Source organism: Trichoplusia ni, chromosome 17, assembly GCF_003590095.1.
Source record: "Trichoplusia ni isolate ovarian cell line Hi5 chromosome 17, tn1, whole genome shotgun sequence".
Lineage (NCBI taxonomy): Eukaryota > Metazoa > Arthropoda > Insecta > Lepidoptera > Noctuidae > Trichoplusia > Trichoplusia ni.
In genome coordinates, this window is record NC_039494.1 from 6860770 (window position 1) to 6879903 (window position 19134).

At 38.7% G+C, this 19134-nt stretch overlaps 2 protein-coding genes across 2 annotated transcripts; both read left to right on the forward strand.

The window, feature by feature from the left end:
• The first annotated feature begins 3354 nt into the window (after positions 1 to 3354).
• Positions 3355 to 14498, forward strand: LOC113502707 (cullin-2-like). Its single transcript, XM_026884358.1, has 7 exons — positions 3355 to 3373; positions 6675 to 6787; positions 7528 to 7645; positions 7926 to 8069; positions 8601 to 8713; positions 9707 to 9922; positions 14351 to 14498. Exons 1-6 carry the CDS (start codon positions 3355 to 3357, stop codon positions 9866 to 9868), a joined length of 669 nt encoding a protein of 222 aa, XP_026740159.1. The 3' UTR covers positions 9869 to 9922; positions 14351 to 14498.
• Positions 14499 to 17000: 2502 nt separating this feature from the next.
• Positions 17001 to 19090, forward strand: LOC113502323 (cuticle protein 16.5-like). The gene is made up of 2 exons (XM_026883848.1): positions 17001 to 17526; positions 18031 to 19090. Exons 1-2 carry the CDS (start codon positions 17485 to 17487, stop codon positions 18496 to 18498), a joined length of 510 nt encoding a protein of 169 aa, XP_026739649.1. The 5' UTR covers positions 17001 to 17484; the 3' UTR covers positions 18499 to 19090.
• Positions 19091 to 19134: the final 44 nt, after the last annotated feature.

A 19134-nucleotide genomic window follows, 5' to 3' on the forward strand; every position in this document is an offset into this window, starting at 1 on the left:
TGAAAAGATTTAGCACAGCCCTATGCCACACTATGCGGGTCGCGGCTCTACGCGGTTACGTACGATGTTTTTAACAAAAGTTACTAGTAGTGTTTTACTCATTTTCTTGTATCCCAGTCACGTGAGATAAATTCCCTACATTCGATTTTGATAATTACTTCATGCTTAAACATTTGTAAATGTTTTGAATTTCAGTAACTGAAATGGTTTAAGTATATGAGACATTTGAAATCCCGTATCCCGTATTTGAGAATTACAATTTTGCGTAGACCCACTATGCAATTTTTTTTGATAGCCCCTTTTTTGGTAAGGTGAGTGAATCTCATGGACACCCGCTCCCTCGGGGGTGAGGATGGATAGTGTCAGACTCTTACTGGCTAAACCTGAACTGCCGTGCTACGTCATCCGCGTTTTGTGTCGTTTTGTGTCGGTGTATTAATGACTGCACGCAATGCCATACACCGACACAACCACCGGATTTAAACATTCATTTCTTCATTTACAGTAAACCAAAATGTCCTAAAAGAATATCTCTCTGTCTCAGCACAGCCCTGGCAGTGAGGTATGGGGTCGCGGGGAGGCGCGGCCGCCTTGACAGCGCAGCGCTGTTAATTCCTGAGCGCTGCCGCGGCCGATGACAACGCGTTCGGAATTTATCGACGCGCACACTCGCGACGACGCTGCCCTCTAGTGAGGGGGTAGTGTCGATACGTATAATGCAAATTTAATTACAAGATTATCAATTATCGATAGTTGTTTCAGCTAATTAATTTTACACTACCAAATACCTAAACTACGCCCTAAACTGTGTCTCTGCAAGTATGTATATACTAATTGAAACCCGCCACGTATGTCCGTTATTGCAAATTTAGTAAGCTAGTATCTAACTTCAACTCAAGAATACCACCGAAAAAGGGATCAGCATATCTTAGGAAAGTAATTGACGGCCGTAGATAGCTTGCTGTCTAAAGCAAGATTAATAATAATTAATCAACATTCATTATCTATCGACATCGATACATCATCATCCCAGCTCTACCCCGCGTCTCTGGGTTCAGCTCCCAAGTACATGCCGCTTATATACTGCTCGTATATAAGGGTACGCCTTTAGGTCCACCGCGTCTGGTGCAAGCCGCTGTCTGCCGCTCAACGCGCTGAAATGCGAAAAGACTTGGCGGATATCACTAATTTTATCTGTACAGCCATGGATTATAAAGCAAGGGGGTGATCGAACAAACATGCTTTTGAAGCGAAAACAAAATGTGTTAGTCAAATAGGTGGGACGATATGCTTTTTTTTCAAAACCTAAGGACCTTGAATCATAGGGTCTAAAACATTTTTTTTAGCCATGAAACTAGACATCCTTGAATAGTAAAGTGGCTAGACAAGTAGAAGCAGGGAATGTATTCTATTACGTAACAGTGCCACTGAAATCAGACATCCCAAAAAAATACTGAAACTGAATTCCAATTCAGTCTATTTTTAGGCATTAACAAGAAATTCTGACTTTCACATTTCCCCGAAAAACCAAACTAAGAGAGTCTCGATTTAATCGAAACTTTTTTAATCTGTAACATCTTCGAAATAATTAAGGTAATCTTAGACGGTCAGGTTTGTTTTGGTCTGGTCAAGTTTCGGGAGCCAGAGTTTGTGGCTGAAGTAAACTAATTAGTTAGGGTCTCACAGTAATGCGTTTAGGATCCGAGAGGGGCCCTAATAGGCGTGAGAACAATACAGATTAAAAATCTATACAACACATAGTTCCTTTTATTGTTGATTTGAAATTTCAATTAAATGGGTTTTTAAACTAAAAATCTTTTTGACTTCACGAATTGCCTGTTGCATACAATATACCTACTGTATTGGACATTATTTTATTGATCTGAATGTATCTCTTACTGATTAAAGTTTTAAAGACATTTAACTAGACTAGTAACTATCATCATCGTCATCATCACAGCCTTTATCCTCCCACTGCTGGGCATAGGCCTCCCTTTTTCGTGCCAATCTCTACGGTCCCGTGCCAGCCTCATCCAGACTCGACCCGAGACCTTTATAATGTCATCGACCCATCTTGCTCCCGGACGACCGACGCTTCTTTTGCCTTGACTAGTAACTATAACGTTGCGAATAACCTAAAAAAGGCCTTCTTGAAGGAATAATTAAATTTTTAGACTTTTTGATCTTAGCTGTATAGCAAGCCTTGAAAAACATTTCAAAACAAAGCGAATATTCATATTTTCTAAAACAATACTTATTCTAGGTCGTAGCGATAGCTATTCTCTTTAGTAGCCTGGTTTACGTTAAAGTATTGCGCATGAGTGCATGTAATGGGTATTATAAAACGAAATGGATGCTTATAGCTAACAACAACACATGAAACTGTATGATAACATAACAGAATTGAGGAAGCACCGGAATGAGTTCCAATACGTATAGCTGACCTGTTTAATATAAGCTATTGAAGTATCACCTGCTTTCGTGGAAGGGATGCAGCTATTTGAAAATAGTGGGCTGTCTCTTTTCCACACTGACAAAATCCCAGTTTGGAGCTCATTGTACCGGTACTATACACCGTGATTTTTTTAGTCGTCTTACAAAAGCAGCCCAGTTCATGTATCCAATGACCAGACACGTTCATGATAAAAAAATAGGTATTTATGAGATTTGAATAAATTTAAAATTAAATTTTATTCAATATTATGATGCAATTCGTAGTTTTTTAGAAACAGCTCTGTTGCGAGCGCGGTCCGAGCCTCGTAACAATGGTGAGGGGTGCGGGTGGCGGCGTTTTTATCATTTTTAAGAGTATATTTCTGATTTCTCTTGTTTAATTTTTCTTCGTACTTATTATCTTAGTTGATGATAAAAAAAAAATCGCGCCTAGGGGTATTTTACGTCGGATACATGAACTGGGCTACTTTTGTAAGACGACTAAAAATCACCGTGTATAGTCAGGTGTCATTGATGACAGTATTATATTTATTTAAATTCACTCAAAATGCCTTGAATAAAAGCGCCATTGCATATAAAACTATAACATAGTCTTGTTTCATGGTAGAGTGGTAGTCAAATCAAAAAATAGCTTAAGATGCAATGAGACCTTTTTTAATAAAAGCCGGTTAAATTTTTGTAGTAGTGAGTTTGCGTGTAGTCTTCGGGAGTATTATTCGCGCAATATCTCAAAAACTAAGAACTCTTATATCGGAAGCTACTTAAGTCATATTTTTCAAGTCAAAATATAATATTACTAAGACTACTACTAAAAAAGTTAGACATCGATTCTACTGTCCCTACCGCCAAATCGCTATATTTGTATGTATCGAGAACTGCCATTATAACAGACTCTTACAAATGAACTGTCGCAAGCAGGGTGAGGTCTCTTTTCAAAAAGTGGCCCCGAAGGGCCGCGATGCAACGTCCAGTTGCCATCCGCGGAGGGTGGCACCCTCGCGACTCCACAGAAGGGTTCCGTATATGAATAACTGCGTCTAATATTAAGGTACCGAGATATTTAAGACATTCGGCCTTTATATTTTAATGTTTATTGTTGATTGATTATTGTTTTAATGTGAAAGATGCTATTATCCTCTTCTTCTGCGGCTTTGATGATAAGTGTTCTTTAGGTCAACGTAAAATGCATAAAGTATTATTCCTGAACATATTTAATTTCACTGAAAGTCTTGACAACTATTTTCAGCGGTCAATACTAGTTTAGGATCAAATAATGACAAAATCCATTAACTAACTAACTTCTACAATTCAGACTAGGGTGACGGATAAGTGGAGTATTTCACACTCTGAGTACTCCAAATCCCGAGCTAGGAGTAATTATTTTTCTTTTGTTTCACTTGTCATGTTACTTATATTATTCATAAATAGATGTAGTAATTTGAATTGTTTCGTATTGTTCTGTTGTACATATTCCAGCAGCTTCTCCATATGACCCAAAGGATGACTGGTAGATAATGGATTACTTCAGTAATTCCGCCTTAGTACTAAATAAGTGAGAAAATATGTTTAGCATTCTTTCAAAATTCGTACGAGAGCAAAACATACTTTTCTAATATAATATTTGTTATAAGTTGCGTATATATTTCATCAGAACTTTATCTGGGGTCGCGTCCACTTGACATTTCTGGACCTTAGTAAGTCATATAGCGGTCATCCCTTTTCAACGTCCGCCCTAGCTCCCTGCGGTGGCTGCCTAGCTTAAATTATATTTTAATACATTGTTTAAGGTCATTGCTAGTGTAAACATATGGGTGTACCACTTATTGCTATGGGTATAATACTCTGTCTGTATAATTGGTCTCGAGCTCCTGATTTTTGGGTGCTAAGTGTGCTTGATGAATTGTAGACAAACTCTGCAGTTATTATCTATTGCGGGTACCTATTCAATAGCTTATAAACTGTCAATATGGCTTTATTACCTAAAATTTGCTGAAAGAAAGATTCAGCTGTAAAGCAGCGTTAATTCTAACGTGTTTGAGTAGCTGCTTTCTATCTGTCTGCAAAATCAGAAAAATTGCAATCAGCATCACCAGTATTGTCTGATTACTGGTGTTCTAAAGAAGTACGTATAGATAGCTGTCTAATGATAGTTTTTATTTTTCGTCAGTATCGTGCGAAAAATCCTTGATTCCAAAAAAAAGAACTGGAATCTGAAATCAACCCGAAGTGTGCTAGCATGGTGATCAATACTGAAACTTTCCCTCTATGGAAACAAGCCCATTCCCACCAGTAGGACGTATATAGGCTGGTATTATAATACTTGAATAGTGTTTACCCCTAAGTCTTTATTAAGTGGCAAACCGAGGAGGGAAGCTGCTGAAATTCTAAGCCCAAATCAAAACGACCAGCTTGCAAGGTACCCCCGCATAAATAACGATAATGTTTCCTTGGACACCGGACTTAGCACAGATCTATAGTACCTATACTGGAAGTGAAAAGTAAAGTTAAATGTCTGTGACAATGAAAGGGGGGTAAGCCTCTTTTAGTAAGAATATTGTAGTTGCAGAAGTGATAAAGAGTAGAATAACTTCCAGCTGCAGCCAATACAACAGGTTTCCAGAACGAGCTCATCGAACCGGGCGTTGCCGAAAATGCCATGGTTTTTTCGTCTAAATTAATATATGTCTCTTAACACTCCAATGAACTCCTCTTTGTTACTTGCTTAGTAGTGAACCGAGGGACCATTTGAGGCAGTTTTCTTTTGTTTTCCTAAGTCTGGCTTGATGTATGGATTTTGGAACTAAAGAACACCTTTTTTAGTAGATCAGGTCTAATAGATGACTCGAAGGACTCGTGATCTTTAACTGTCAAATTAGTCATTTACACACATTTTGTAAAACAATTCTTATTTTTAACAAACTAGACAGTTTGGAGTTTATTATGTAACGTGAAACAAACAGCGTACGATTTTATACAAAGGAGTTTACATAACAACAATGTAGTCCTTTGTTTTATTTGAATTAACATTGTTACTATTTACTATAAGTGTATTTATAGAACACTCATAGGGAATAATGTCTTTTAGACACGTTCTGTGCAAGTATTGTTCAATAAAGACAAACTATTGACTACGGGGAAAAATCTAGTGTCAATGGGCACTGCATGAAGAAATACAGAATTATCAAAACCAACTGTTCTATGTAACTTGTAACATCGTAACTGTTAAAGAAGGCTATCCTTACCTAAATCTTATGCCCCAATTTTTTTGGCCTCTAGTCCTAACAAATATTCAACTGAATACTATCCAGCAAAATCAAAATTCCGAAGTTTACGTTTTGTATCCACTATTGTCGTAGTTTCACTATTATTATTACTCCAACTTTGCGTCATGTTCAAGAGCTAAACTGCATGTTTATATTTATCAGATATGTTACTAATTGGGGGCGTCACTAATGACTCTGCTGTTATTAGTGACTTTCCCTTTCTCGGCTAGTTATTATTATCGTGATACACGCGGCCCGCAGACCAGAACCGTGTAAGATTCAGGCTATCTTATCTGGCCCGCAAACCGTGACGTGTTTGGTTAGCTAAATAAATGTTGTAGGAAGCTACTGCATAACACTGCACTGCATTCACGAATAATAGAGAAATTCAGATAGCTGTCGCTTGTACCTATATTTTTGAGTCTAGATCATTTCCTGTCTCGTTCTCAAATAAATTAGACTATAATTAGTTTTATGTGTGCAGTCTACATAAATGTGTTTATACAGAAAGAGTTTGGACCAGTTCTGACTCCTGAGTTTGCTTCGACATTTCTTCTCAGGATTGACATTTAAAAGTGATGGTATTAAATCGTTATTACATAATATGTGATTTCATTCAAAATACTACAATTTGAAATGTAAGTTTTTCGAGTTTCTTCATAATTACTCCACAATACTCCAATATACGACAACAAATCTGAAATTACTAAATCAAATATGAAATCTACTACTGAAACCTCTTGTTTACCTTTCTAAGTGCCTAAACTAGAAATCATAGATAAAGCACTCACAATAATCCCGGCCGACGTTGATCCGCAAAATACTGCTTTGCTTTACCGTGCAAACGTTATTACATGTTTATTACACAACTACTGTTTTGTTGTCTAAATTATGACTGTGCATACAAGCCGACAGTCGTGTCCGTCGCAGTCTGACAGGTGTTCGCGTTGTCCGCAGAGCCCTTCGACCTGACGAACACGGCGCGGTCGGTGTATGACCCCGAAACGTTCGAGAAGATCGTGAACACGTTCCGCGAGAGCTACAAGCGGCTGGCGGCCGGCCTGCGCCTGGCCGACGCCTGGCCGCAGCGATGATGACGCGCCAGGCCGCGCGGGACACAACAATAGCTCACTATTTACATTCACTGTAGATGTGCCACTATGAAAATTATATGTTCACATTCCATAGTGCCATATTGTATTTGATACGTTTACGAGCGCTCAGTTTTGAGGTACAAATCTTATTGAGACGACCCCCTATGCAGTGTCGCTCCGCCGGGCGAGCGTCCTGCGTGTTAGCAACTTGTAGGACGCGGCCCGGCCCGTGGAGACCAGACTGAGCTATGATCAAAAGTTCCAACTCATCGCTCGCTTGTCTAATTAAGCTCCATCGGCAAAGACTCATTGACGGCAAAGAGAGAACCTTCTTTCTCAATTTACGTGCACAGACAGCCGAGTAGCCGAGAGAGTATATGTCACCATGCCAAACCCATTTTAAGCAAGTTCCATCAGCGAGTACGATAATTATTTGTGTGATCTACAACTGCGTGTTTTTGTGCATATTTTTTGAATGTTTGTGAAACCTACCGACAAAAGGATAACATTTCTTAGTGCGCTAGACGTTTCTAAAATAGAAATCATACTTATATCTAAACTAAGCCCGGATCTAAGAAAACCAGTTGATTCATGACGTGAACAAAAACGACCGCTATTCCTTACATAAATACTTCTCAATATGTGTATCACCCTGTATACTCAGAAAACAGCCACGTTAACTCCACAACAATCCCTCATGATATGTCGTGTTATAGTGCGCGTTGCTGCTCAGCTTCGAGACTCAGGACGTGTGGAACGCGCGAGAACTGAGGGACGCGCTGCAGCTGGCGGGAGACGCCTGGACCAGGCATCTCAAGCCGCTTGTGGACATCGGTGAGCCTGTACACTAGTAGGCAGAGTAGTTTACTTAGTTACATCTAGATGGCGGTGCTAGCGCCAAAAACCCGCCCGTGTATTACCCAATATGTTAGCTTTCTCCAAAAATAATAAAAAATGGTGTTCCAAAACATTCAGACATTCATGTTCACCTATATTAGGTTAGTTTTATCATTATTCAATCCTGCCTATATCGAAACAGGTCTAACATCAACTGTAGGCCATAAAAATTCTAGTACATATTATGATTTATGTTAACTATGATGTGTGTTGCCAGGTCTACTGACGGCGACGGGTGAGGTTTGCGAGGAGTCTAACGGAGGCTCACCGGCCGCCGACGCAACACTAGCTCTGAACCTCAGCTTCTCCTGCAAGAGAACTAAACTGCGACTCACATGCGCCAGCGCACCCAGTCATGCAGGTAATGAGGATATTTAGACGGGAGGTCAATCACCTCGTAAGCCTTTAATGGAGATATTTTAACTCTCGGTCAATGACCTTGGTAGTTCAGTTGACATGAAACGAGGATGGAAAAAAATGATCGCGTTTAATACGTGACCTATCTTTTTTGTGTTAGATTGTCGCGTTGAAGTTTTTTACATTAGCAAATTTTGATTTATTTATTTATTTTATTAGACAAGAAACTTACGGCTTAAATAATTACATAAAATATAGCAGACAATAAGCGAAGTGAATGCATTGAAGTGGAGTCGAAACTTTAACTACGCAGATAGTCAAGTGGTTCAGGTCACCGCACCGAGCCCACTGAGAGCAACGTGTCTCGGATTCGATCCACGCGTGGAACAAGCATTAATGCGATCTTCAAACGCTTGTTATAAGTCTTGGTGTGTTCGTGCATATGACTTGAATGTTTGTCAAACCTCCCGAGCCTTCCTATATACTACTATAACTATAACATTGTATAGCTATATCTGTCTGTCTGTCCGTCCAGGCGGGTCTGGGTCCGGGTCGGGCGCGGCGGAGGGCGCGGAGAGCGCGCACTGCGACGACGACCGCAAGATGTACCTGCAGGCAGCCATCGTCAGGATCATGAAGCAGAGGAAGGTAGGCGTGATAGCATATGAGATTGGGGTAGGCCCACTGCTGGGGAACAAGCTGTTCCCACGTTGAAAACTGCCTAAAATCAAAAGGTTTATTTCAAATAGGTTGTTTTTTGACGACCTCCGTGATCGAGTGGCGTACACACCGGTTTCAAAGTGTCGCTAGCTCTGAGGTCCCGGGTTTGATCCCCGGTCGGGACAACATAAAAATTCACATTTCTACATTGTCTCGGGTCTTGGTGTTTGTGGTACCTTCGTTGTATCTGAATTCCATAACACAAGTGCTTGAGCAACTTACTTTGGGTTCAGAACAATGTATGTGATGTTGTCCACATTTATTTATTTTCCAGCCTCTTTCAAAACGATACAATGATGACTCTAGTTGCGCGGTTCTAATTTATTAGTTCCTTTGTTGTGTGAAAAACTGGTTTTATGTTTATATGCAACATTCTCATGAATTAATGTATAACTGACGTTTTCAAATTGAGTTGCGTTGTAAGTTCTTTTAATTCAATTTCCGTGACGCTAATTGGACGTTCGAAGATGCGGTTTAGTTAAAATTTTATTGTTGAAAGTACCGAACATAATGGCGAATCTTGGGGAAGACCTTCGTCTATTAGTGGACGAAAATATATATCTGAGCGTTAAGTCCTATTCTATTTTCGAATTTTAGCAAGAAGGCAACAAACCTCATTATATAATGATTTACAAGTAAAATGTATGACGTAGGTGGTGCTATGTCATACCGTGAGGAAACACTTCCGCGTTAACGATGACCTTGGGAGCTCCAATCAGAATGCAGACCACAATAGGTGGAAGTAGAACCAGTGTTTATCTTTACGTCACTCGAAAATAGACTTTAAGGTTGTAGAGATAAAATGCGATATCGTTTAAAGAGGTATTATCATCGAGGATGCGGTGCGGTTCATGTTTATTTTCGTTAAAAAATTCCCACTTTTCATTAAATCGAATCATAATCTCGTTCTTTCCCGATCAGGTGTTACGCCACACAGAACTCATCCAGGAAGTAGTGTCCCAGGCCCGCGGGAGCTTCGCCCCTTCCGTGGCAATGATCAAGAAGTGCATCGAAGCCCTCATCGACAAGCAGTACCTCGAGAGAGCCCCCGCAGCCCTAGACACCTACTCCTACCTCGCGTAGGCCTCCGCCCCCCGCTACGACCGCGACAGCTACGCTGCTACGACAAGCGCTACGGTAATTTTGCTACATTTATACCTACAGCTGTATTTTATTGTAATATTATTGTGGGTGTGTAAGAGAGAAGCGTCTATACGCCGTATAGTGTGCTGTCTCGCTTGCACAATCACAAAAATATTGCTTAAGGATGTAGTAATAGGGTTCAGTTCCTATAAGTCATGTTGTTACATATTAAAAGGTGATTAAAGACATGTTTGTGTTAAGTTAGACCATCACAGACACAGGTTTGACTCAAACAAGTTTGATGGTTTGAAAGGTTTGTCAAATTTTAACACATATCAAGATGATCTGTATTTGTTGAAAATCTTATTTGCAATGGATTGGTTGTATGTTTTGAAGATGGGCGTCAAAAGGTTACAACAAACTCGTCATGTTTGAGATAAACGCAGTTATTGCATGCTTACAGAATAAAAGAATTGATTGTTAAGATTCCCCAACTGTTTTATTTTATATTTGTGTTAACTCATCATTTTTCTGTACTATAAAATGCAATTCATTTGTATAGATAGTTAACTTATTTTGACATATCTATGTATATAACATTAATTATTACCAACGCCCACACAACCCCTCCCACCACTCGCCCGATGTCTGTCACCACACCACACTCACAACTCTCACACAGGTCGCTCGTCACTCGTCACTCAACTATTTCTAATTAGTTTCGTCCAGTACCGTGAGGAAACACTTCCGCGTTAACGTTGACTTTAAAGGTCCAATCAGAATGCAGTACCCCGCTTCGTACTCCTCAGATAGTTGACAGAATTGTTTCGAATTGAGTAATATGTATTTAATAATGATCGCCCGACTAGTTTCGGACCCAACCGGAGTCAAATGAAAGTTCAACTCGGTTGCTCGCTATCGCATCAGCTCATGATTAAGGACTTCGGTTGGGTCCGAAACTAGTCGGGCGATCCCGATAAATACGCGTGAGTAAATAATTATGAATTCGCCTCACAACAATTGCTATAATAATTACACTGTATTCAAGGCGTGAATGGGTTGTGTGGTCTTTGATAGTTAATTCTTGTTAACCTATTGTTCTATTTAATATAAAAATACTTAAATATCTATTTATTGATATATTTTATAAATTTTCTTAATGTGCAATTCTTAATTCTTCCCTAACCGAAGTTAGCCCACTACTGGGTAAACTTTAACTCAACCCTTATTAAGTTGACTATCTAAACGAATATTTAACTAAAACATTAACTGTTATTGCAAACTAACTGGCACAGTTAACTCCAGTAGGTTCAAGCTAAGCAAAGTTACTTGTGGTCTATATCGACTAGTAGCGCAGAAAGTCCATGGTGGTCGAAAATTATTCAAAGTGTGGCAATAAAGTCGCGATTCAGCAACTATCGGCTACAATTGCATAGTGACCTAACATGGACCATTAGGCCAAAGTGGTTCATAATGGTTCAAAATGTTCCTACTTGTCCAAAATGCACCATCATGGCCCAGAATGGTCCATAGTAGTCTAAAATTGCTCATAATGGGCATCTACACGATATTCAATTAATGAAATCTACTCGCATGACATTCACTATAGAATATCATTATTTAAAATACTAAAGCCGTGTTCACATTAAACTTACTCTATTGATGTGTACACAGCTTTATATTAAGTGCCTCTATTGTGTACCTGTGTGCAATAAATACACAAATATGAACAATGTGAATGTCAGTCATACATGTCACTTGTGATAGTAATTTTGACCCAAGTTATGTTATTATGACCTGGCCTATACACTGTGCAAGGCTTGGCCTAAAACGTTACTATTATAAGTAATATGTATTTTCTGTGATTATAATACAAGGTTCATTGTCAGCTATGCCGTCGGTTACATACATCTTCCTTAGTCATCCCACTGTTGGGCATCTTCACTTGATTGCTGACTACCTATTATGAGTTGTAATGCATTGTAGGGTGTCAAGCTTGGCAGGGCTCGAACTGAACTTATATTTCATTGATAATATTTAGCAATACGTTATCAAGCGAATGTTTTCACGAATATGACGTACTGATATATTTATCTGGCCGCCAGATGCTCTAGAAGGCTGATAACAGCTCAAGTCACGTCAGAGGACTACAGGCGTGTTACACTCTGACACCAGGGCCCCAATTCTGCTATTATCAATGGGTGATGAATGAATGGAAATTGGATTAAATTGGCACTATTTATATTATTGAAAGCATTTTTTCAACACAATATTGGAAATTCAGTTTGAAGCGAAACACTCACGGTCAATACAATGAACTTCCAATTATTGTATTGGCAAAATGCTTAAAAGAATAGGAATAATTTCAAATTTAATCCAATTGCCATTCATTCATCGGCCTTTGTAAATAGCAGAATCGGGGCCCAGGTTGTACATCAACCATACGATAAGAGGGAAGCTTGCAACGAGCTCATACAAAGATATGATACGAACATGGCGTATAGTCAGACATATAATTTATAAATATATTCGATTTTATTTAGAACTTAGTTATATATTTGTATTGTTTTAAAATGGCGTCTCTCGTCATCACTTACATTATTTTGAATTTTCGGTTGTGAATTGCTCCTGTGTCTATTCTATATCCTGTGAGTTTTTTTTCTTGTCTATAATTTAATTTGGTCTGAAGTTTTAATAGGGTGTTTGACTAAATCTAATAATATAGTATAGTCCGTCAGACAGATTCACAAATAACTCTGAGTAAGTATTTTTCATTTTATCACTTCATTAAAATGTAGGAACGAAGGACGATAAAAGGCACTTAAGTTTGGTAGGGGGGCTAAAAAACGGGTACTAGTAAGTGACGTCACAAGAGATTTTAAATCACTGTATCCCCTTCATTTATTGTTTACGAGATAAAAGAGAAAGCGTGTATTTTAATATTTTTTGGAAATCTCTCTGACGGACTTAAACAGTTTGTCACCCTTATTTGTAAGGCTTCCATAATAAGCTCTTCTTGTTAAATAACATTTCTCCAATCGTTAACGTCTATATAAAACAATATGACTACACGTGTAACCGTGTGGTTCAGGTCATCACTCCAAAACTGGAAATTAGTAATCTATTCATAGATGACATACTTCTATCTAAGTTTTACAAAAGAAATATTTTTCTGATAGTAACTGTCGTGAGAATGATTCATTATTAAATGATGTAACGGTTTACTCACGCGTATTTATCGGGGTAGCCCGACTAGTTTCGGACCCAACCGGAGTCCTTAATCATGAGCAGACGCGGCGGGAGTCGGGCTACCCCGATAAATACGCGTGAGTAAACCGTTACATCATTTAATTAAGTATTTTTCTTTTAATTTTCAAAACTATGTTAGTGTCGGCTTCCAGTCTAACCAATTGGGAAAGAGACAAAATATCTGTGAGTAGTTTATTAGTTTCTTGTAATAGAAAACAAAATGACATAATATTCTACTGCTTTTGATATAATTTCTTAATATATTGTCGTGTGTATGTTAATATTGGTTCAACGTGAGCAATATGAAAAGATTTTAAAATATGTACCTATTAAGAAATTTGTGTTTTTTTTTGTATTTATTTTATGTTAATTTTTGTTTTGTATCAAATACTTACTAATATGTACCTACGTGATTACAAGTTTGTTCGATTTATGTTTCAACACATCAAAAAGCAGAAATACTCTTATTTTCTTTAAAATATTAATTAACCAATCAATTGTAAACCTTCCGTCATGGTATTAAGTTGATTTTGCAATTCCATTCTGTATGTCTGTATGTTTTAAATCGAGCAAACTCCATTATCAAACCATAGCTTGAAATTTTAATATCTGCCATAACATTATGACTTGCACCACACTCACATAACTATAATTTTTAATATTTTATTTCATCTTTTTATAATAACTTTCTTGGGGATTCATAGTAGTTTAAGAACGGTTTTCTCACGCGTATTGATCGGAATCGTCCGACTTGTTTCGGGTCCAATCGGAATCTCTGATTAAGGACTTGGATTGGGTCCGAAACTAGTCGGGCGATCCCGATAACAACGCGTGAGTAAACCGATTTTATTATTTACATTCATGTAATATAACATTTCTTTACAATGTAAAAAACACTTTCTCATTATTTAAAGTATTCTTGCTAAGCAGCGAATTACATCATCATTGATTATAGAAATCGTTCAAAAATATTGAAATGACGTTTTCTCCTAATAGGCCTTGTGACTTAGTTTTCATTACCATACAATCAATTTGATTTTCTTTTAAAATTCACTGAAATGGGAATTACAGCTAAGTCACATGACATTTCTTTAGATTTGAGCGATTCCTATAATCGTTTATCATTGGAGAGATGACAATTGTCTATTATCATTTAGACTAATAGAATTAATATTTAGTTGGTGTGTGCAGGTGGTGTAAGTAGAAATGTTAACAGTATCGTTATTGTCGAAGGTAGCGCGTTCGAGCCCCGGCCAGCACTCGAGTCGCAGTCTGTTGTATATTACATGTACAATACATAAATATGTATATTTAAAGTAGAGGGCGCTGTCGGCGCGCGGCTATATAATGATAATATAATAAACTTGTACGAACATCGTTATATAAGAGTTTTATTGTTTACCCACATATCCCGTATTTAATAATCTATACTGATATTTTAAGCTGAAGAGTTTGTTTGTTTGTTTGAACGCGCTAATCTCAGGAACATTGAATAGACCACAGTGGCGAAGGCTCCATACAACTCGATTCCTACCGGCTTCCCTTTCGAAATATAGAAAATACTAGTGTCTATTATTTTTCATTATCATTGAAACAAATTAATAATTTACGAAGTTATAGTACTGATATAACAATAAAATTGCTTTTAAAAATAACTATAAAAAAAATCCGCCTACTATTTTACACCGCGCAATAAATCCCGCTCACGCACATTTGGTCGTCGTTAGTAAGGACTAAGGTAACTCGTAAGGCGAAACAGGAATCCAGTGCATAGTTTCTATTGCAGCGATCGTGACCTTGACGTCACAAAGCGTGCCAATCTTAGGAGCTAGGGAAGCCGCAATTTTTCGAGTTATAGGGACGGAGAGATACGCCAGAACGAGATAGAATGATACCGAACTTCGTTGTCCGCCGGAACGGGATAGAATGATAGTTTCTTTTCACTTTTGGTTCGCGGTCATTTATCTGTCAAACTTTATATTTTTTTCACCAGACCATTTGCATTTCATTCGATATATTAGTATAATAATTTAGAATTGGTCATGTACTATTGTTGAAATTTATTTATTTGAGTAAATTAGTGTAAACTAGAGTGAATTAGTGATAGTTTTGTGTCGTGTTAGTGCAGTGTGGTGCAGTTTAGTTATATTGTTTGGTAGTCGTCTATTTCACGCAGGTATTTAGGTAAGTTGTTTTAGTTTGTAGTTTTAATAGAAGCAGTTGTTATTTAAGTAGTAATATGTTATAATAGAGTAACTTCGATAGCATGGCGGCATTAGTGAACGTGGAATGCTGCCTGACAGATTATTTGTTGACTCAGGAAACATCCTTTTCAAAGTTGAGTTTTGAAAATAAAAAACACGTAATTCATTTAGGCCGTGCTCGCCCTAACATGATTATTTTATTATAAACGACGCGATGGGTTTTTCAAACATTTTAATAGTTCTTTTTACAACAAGTATCCTTGGCTCACGGGAAGTTGTAAATTAAATAAAATGTTTTGTTTTCCTTGCTTGTTATGCTCAGATTCTAACAGCTTATGGAGCCACACGGGATTTAATGATATTAATAATCTTCCAAATTCATCTAAAAACATGTTCAGACCGAAAAACATATCCGTAGTTGTTTATCACTGCATGTTTTCGGAAATTATTATTTCCGAAATCATGCCAAAAAATGTTTCTATCCTATTGGATAGAAACATTTTTTGCTAATACGCATGTAGTTAATAATAAGAATGCTAAAGAAAAATCATCGTACAAGATATAAGATACAAGCCATAATAACTAGAATTCACGCATCACAAGCAAGGTAAGGTTTTTTTTGGTCCGGCTTCCCTTCTAAGAAAATTCACCCTTCGCCACTGATAGACCATTCATCGAGGAAGGCTTTAGGCTATAAACCATCACGCTGCGACTAATAGGAGCGAAGATACAATGGAAAATGTGAAAAAAACAGGGAAAGGTATAAATCATAATTTATATCTTCTACCCACGGGGACGAAGTCGCGGGCAACAGCTAGTATATAATATATCTCAAAGTTCCTATTAAAGGCAAGAAAATTATTGAAAAAATACAGCAGTGGTAGCTCAATAGTATGACCGTTTCCCAGCCAATTGATTGGCGTGCTGGTCTATTGGTTAGTGGCCCGACTGCTATACCATAGGTCGTGGGTTCGATTCCCATCCAGGATAGAAAATATGGCTCTGCTCGAATGGAGTACCAACTTGATCGGAAATCAAAACTAAAAAAAGTAACCCCAACGTTCTCTCCTGCAACTCGATACATACTAAATTAAACTTGTTTTTTTCCCCACATTTTTATAAACTCACTTCCATGTTCGTTTGTTTGTCGTTCCGGTTGGATTTTTGTAACTCAATTTTGAGGCACTTCATAAGCTAGCAGGCTGAAATTTTCAGGGTAGCCTCAAACCTGATGACAATATGCAGGGTACAACTATAAAAACTGTCAAAATTTGTTAAAAGTTGACGTTTAAAAACGCGGGTATTTAATTTTGTTAAATCTATTAATTATTTAAATTAAATACAAAATATCGGTCAGGTCACAGGTTTCGAACTTGCGACTCGCTATACGAGCCAGTCGCTGTACCAACTATACTACTAGTGACAGTTAGAAAAGTCACGTACAATAGATATCGGTACGTTGCCACGCGTACGTGCCATATCTATGCGTTGCTGGATCTGTGTCAATACAGGTCTTACCTGCTAGGTGAGTGTGTCAACATGTTGCTTGATAGTAAGGGGGGTAGGCAGGAGTGTAGGTATATTGGTGTATCAATAGGGGATATGACAAAAAATATGGTTTTAGTCCGTTAGACAGATGTCTAAAATATTTTATACATATTTTTCTTTTATCTCACAAACTGAAAATATTTACCCTAATCTAACCCTTTTTATTTTGATTTTGATCTAAAACCTGATGTTAAGAATTTAAGCCGCCTTAAAGCTTCTGTCTTCGTTCTTAGACTCCCTTGAAGTCTCAGGTGTGCCGTTTTCATACACCGTTTTTAGCAAATAGTAATTACTAATACGCACATGATTTAGAAAAGATAGTGAGTACCGCAATCAATCTAAACTTTAACTCTGTAGGTAGACCATCCATTATGCTGTTAGATAGCTTTTTTAACGATTTCAATATAAACTTTTGTAAATATTTTAGCAATAGTTAGATAACACTACTACACGGCGTTACCCCTTTCAACACTCCCCAGTAACGAACCCTCACGTGCCTGATAAGCGATGTAATGCTAGTTCGGCAAGGACTGCGCAATGTACTGATAAGGGGTAGGATATAGGCCAGGAGCCGCGACCGTCAGACATCAGACACTCCTGAACTACTCCAACAACATGAACTCTTTCGTCATCGTTTGCTTCGCCGCTGCTCTTCAGGTATTTCTTAAGAATTAAGTTTGAATTATTAAAAATTAAGTTTTTATTTCAAGTTGGCCATTTTCGGGCCCTTTTATAACTTTTAGTAGTTTGAAGTTAGGTACCTGGTTCCATAATTCAATTCTAATTCAGAGAAATAGACATGGAATTCAAAATTATTGTATTATTAAATTGTGCAAAATCTACTGATCTGCCTTTTTCCCACCTATGTTGGGGTCGGCTTTTAGTCTAACCGGACGCAGATAGATCCCAGTGCTATACAGACCGACTGCCTATCTGACTGTTCAATTCTATAATATCGCTTCCGAGTAGCTCTTGCTGCGGAAGAAGAACCTGAAGAACGCCGATCGAAACATCAGAACTCTTTGAGGTTCATCAATATTTAGAGTTTCGAATACATAAGAACAACATTTAATCCAGGAAGCATGAGCGTAGCTTGCTACTTTGTTTCAGTAAACAGTGCTATAGGTGCGCTATAAATAACGTCTTCTCTTTGCCCCCCAGCTGTCATGCGCGCAGTACTGCGGCTACGCGGCGCCCCCCGCCCCGCTAGTGCTCCCCGCTCCCGCGGCCCCCGCCCCCGCCAACCCCTGCGCGGTCCCCGCCGCACTTGCCTCGCTGGCCCCGTCCCTACCAGTCCTGGCTGGTCCTCTCGCCAACACCATCTCTGCCTCCATCGCTGCCACTCTCCCGCCCCTGCTGGATGCTGCTCTGCCTAGCCTGCTGACCTCAGCCCTGTCTGCTGCTGGTCCTCTCCTCGAAGCCGCCTTGCCTCCAGGCTGTGGTTGCGGAGCTCCTCTAGCTCTTAGCTACGCGGCTCCCGCACCTTGCGCGGCCCCGGCCATCACTTACGCGGCCCCGGCCCCGGCCCCCGCCCTTGCGTACGCAGCTCCTCTTGCCCTCCCCCCTCCCCCCATGTACGCGGCCCCCGCTTGCGGTTGCGCCGCCCCCACAGCTTGCTTCTGCTATTAAGTTGTGATAAAATGTTTTAATAAACTGATTGAAAAAATATTGAATTCTTATTTTACCGTCCCTGCTTAACCCCCACATCTATGCCAGCCGAGTATGTACGTAAGTAATATCAGCCTATATTGTTGTTAGCTAAATGCGGTTAGACTGGAAGCCGACCCCAACATAGTTGATGATGAGCCTATATATGTATGTCCTACTGCGGAGCGCTTGTTGATCATTGATCACTACGCTAGCTCACTGCGAGTTGGCGATTTTAAATACTAGTATTTGGTATCCACTATCCAGGTTTACTAACGATGTTTACGTTCACGATGTGTCAGTGGTCACTTAGAATATTGAGAAAGTACTATATATAACTTTGAAATAGTCACATTAGTATTTTGCCTACATTGGAATCGAACCTACACCTTCTTGCATAAAAATCCATAAATTGTTGAAGAAATAAAAACACTTTTCTACTAATTGGTTACTACTTACTTATTTGTGGTAGAATTTAGAACCTCCTATGAAATTATGTGCCGATAGATGGCGCTTTTATTTGAGATATTTGGACGGTTAAAACATTGGATGGCATATAATTTACCCGTATATTTTAAGAAATTGCTTTGCGTAGGACCCCTCAAAGCAATCTCTAAC

Coding starts and splice junctions, on each gene's coding strand:
- LOC113502323 (XM_026883848.1), top strand. CDS start 17,485: ATGAACTCTTTCGTCATCGTTTGCTTCGCCGCTGCTCTTCAG. Junction 17,527..18,030: donor GCTTCGCCGCTGCTCTTCAG/GTATTTCTTAAG, acceptor TTTGCCCCCCAG/CTGTCATGCGCGCAGTACTG.
- LOC113502707 (XM_026884358.1), top strand. Junction 6,788..7,527: donor TGGCGGCCGGCCTGCGCCTG/GCCGACGCCTGG, acceptor GTCGTGTTATAG/TGCGCGTTGCTGCTCAGCTT. Junction 7,646..7,925: donor CAAGCCGCTTGTGGACATCG/GTGAGCCTGTAC, acceptor GTGTGTTGCCAG/GTCTACTGACGGCGACGGGT.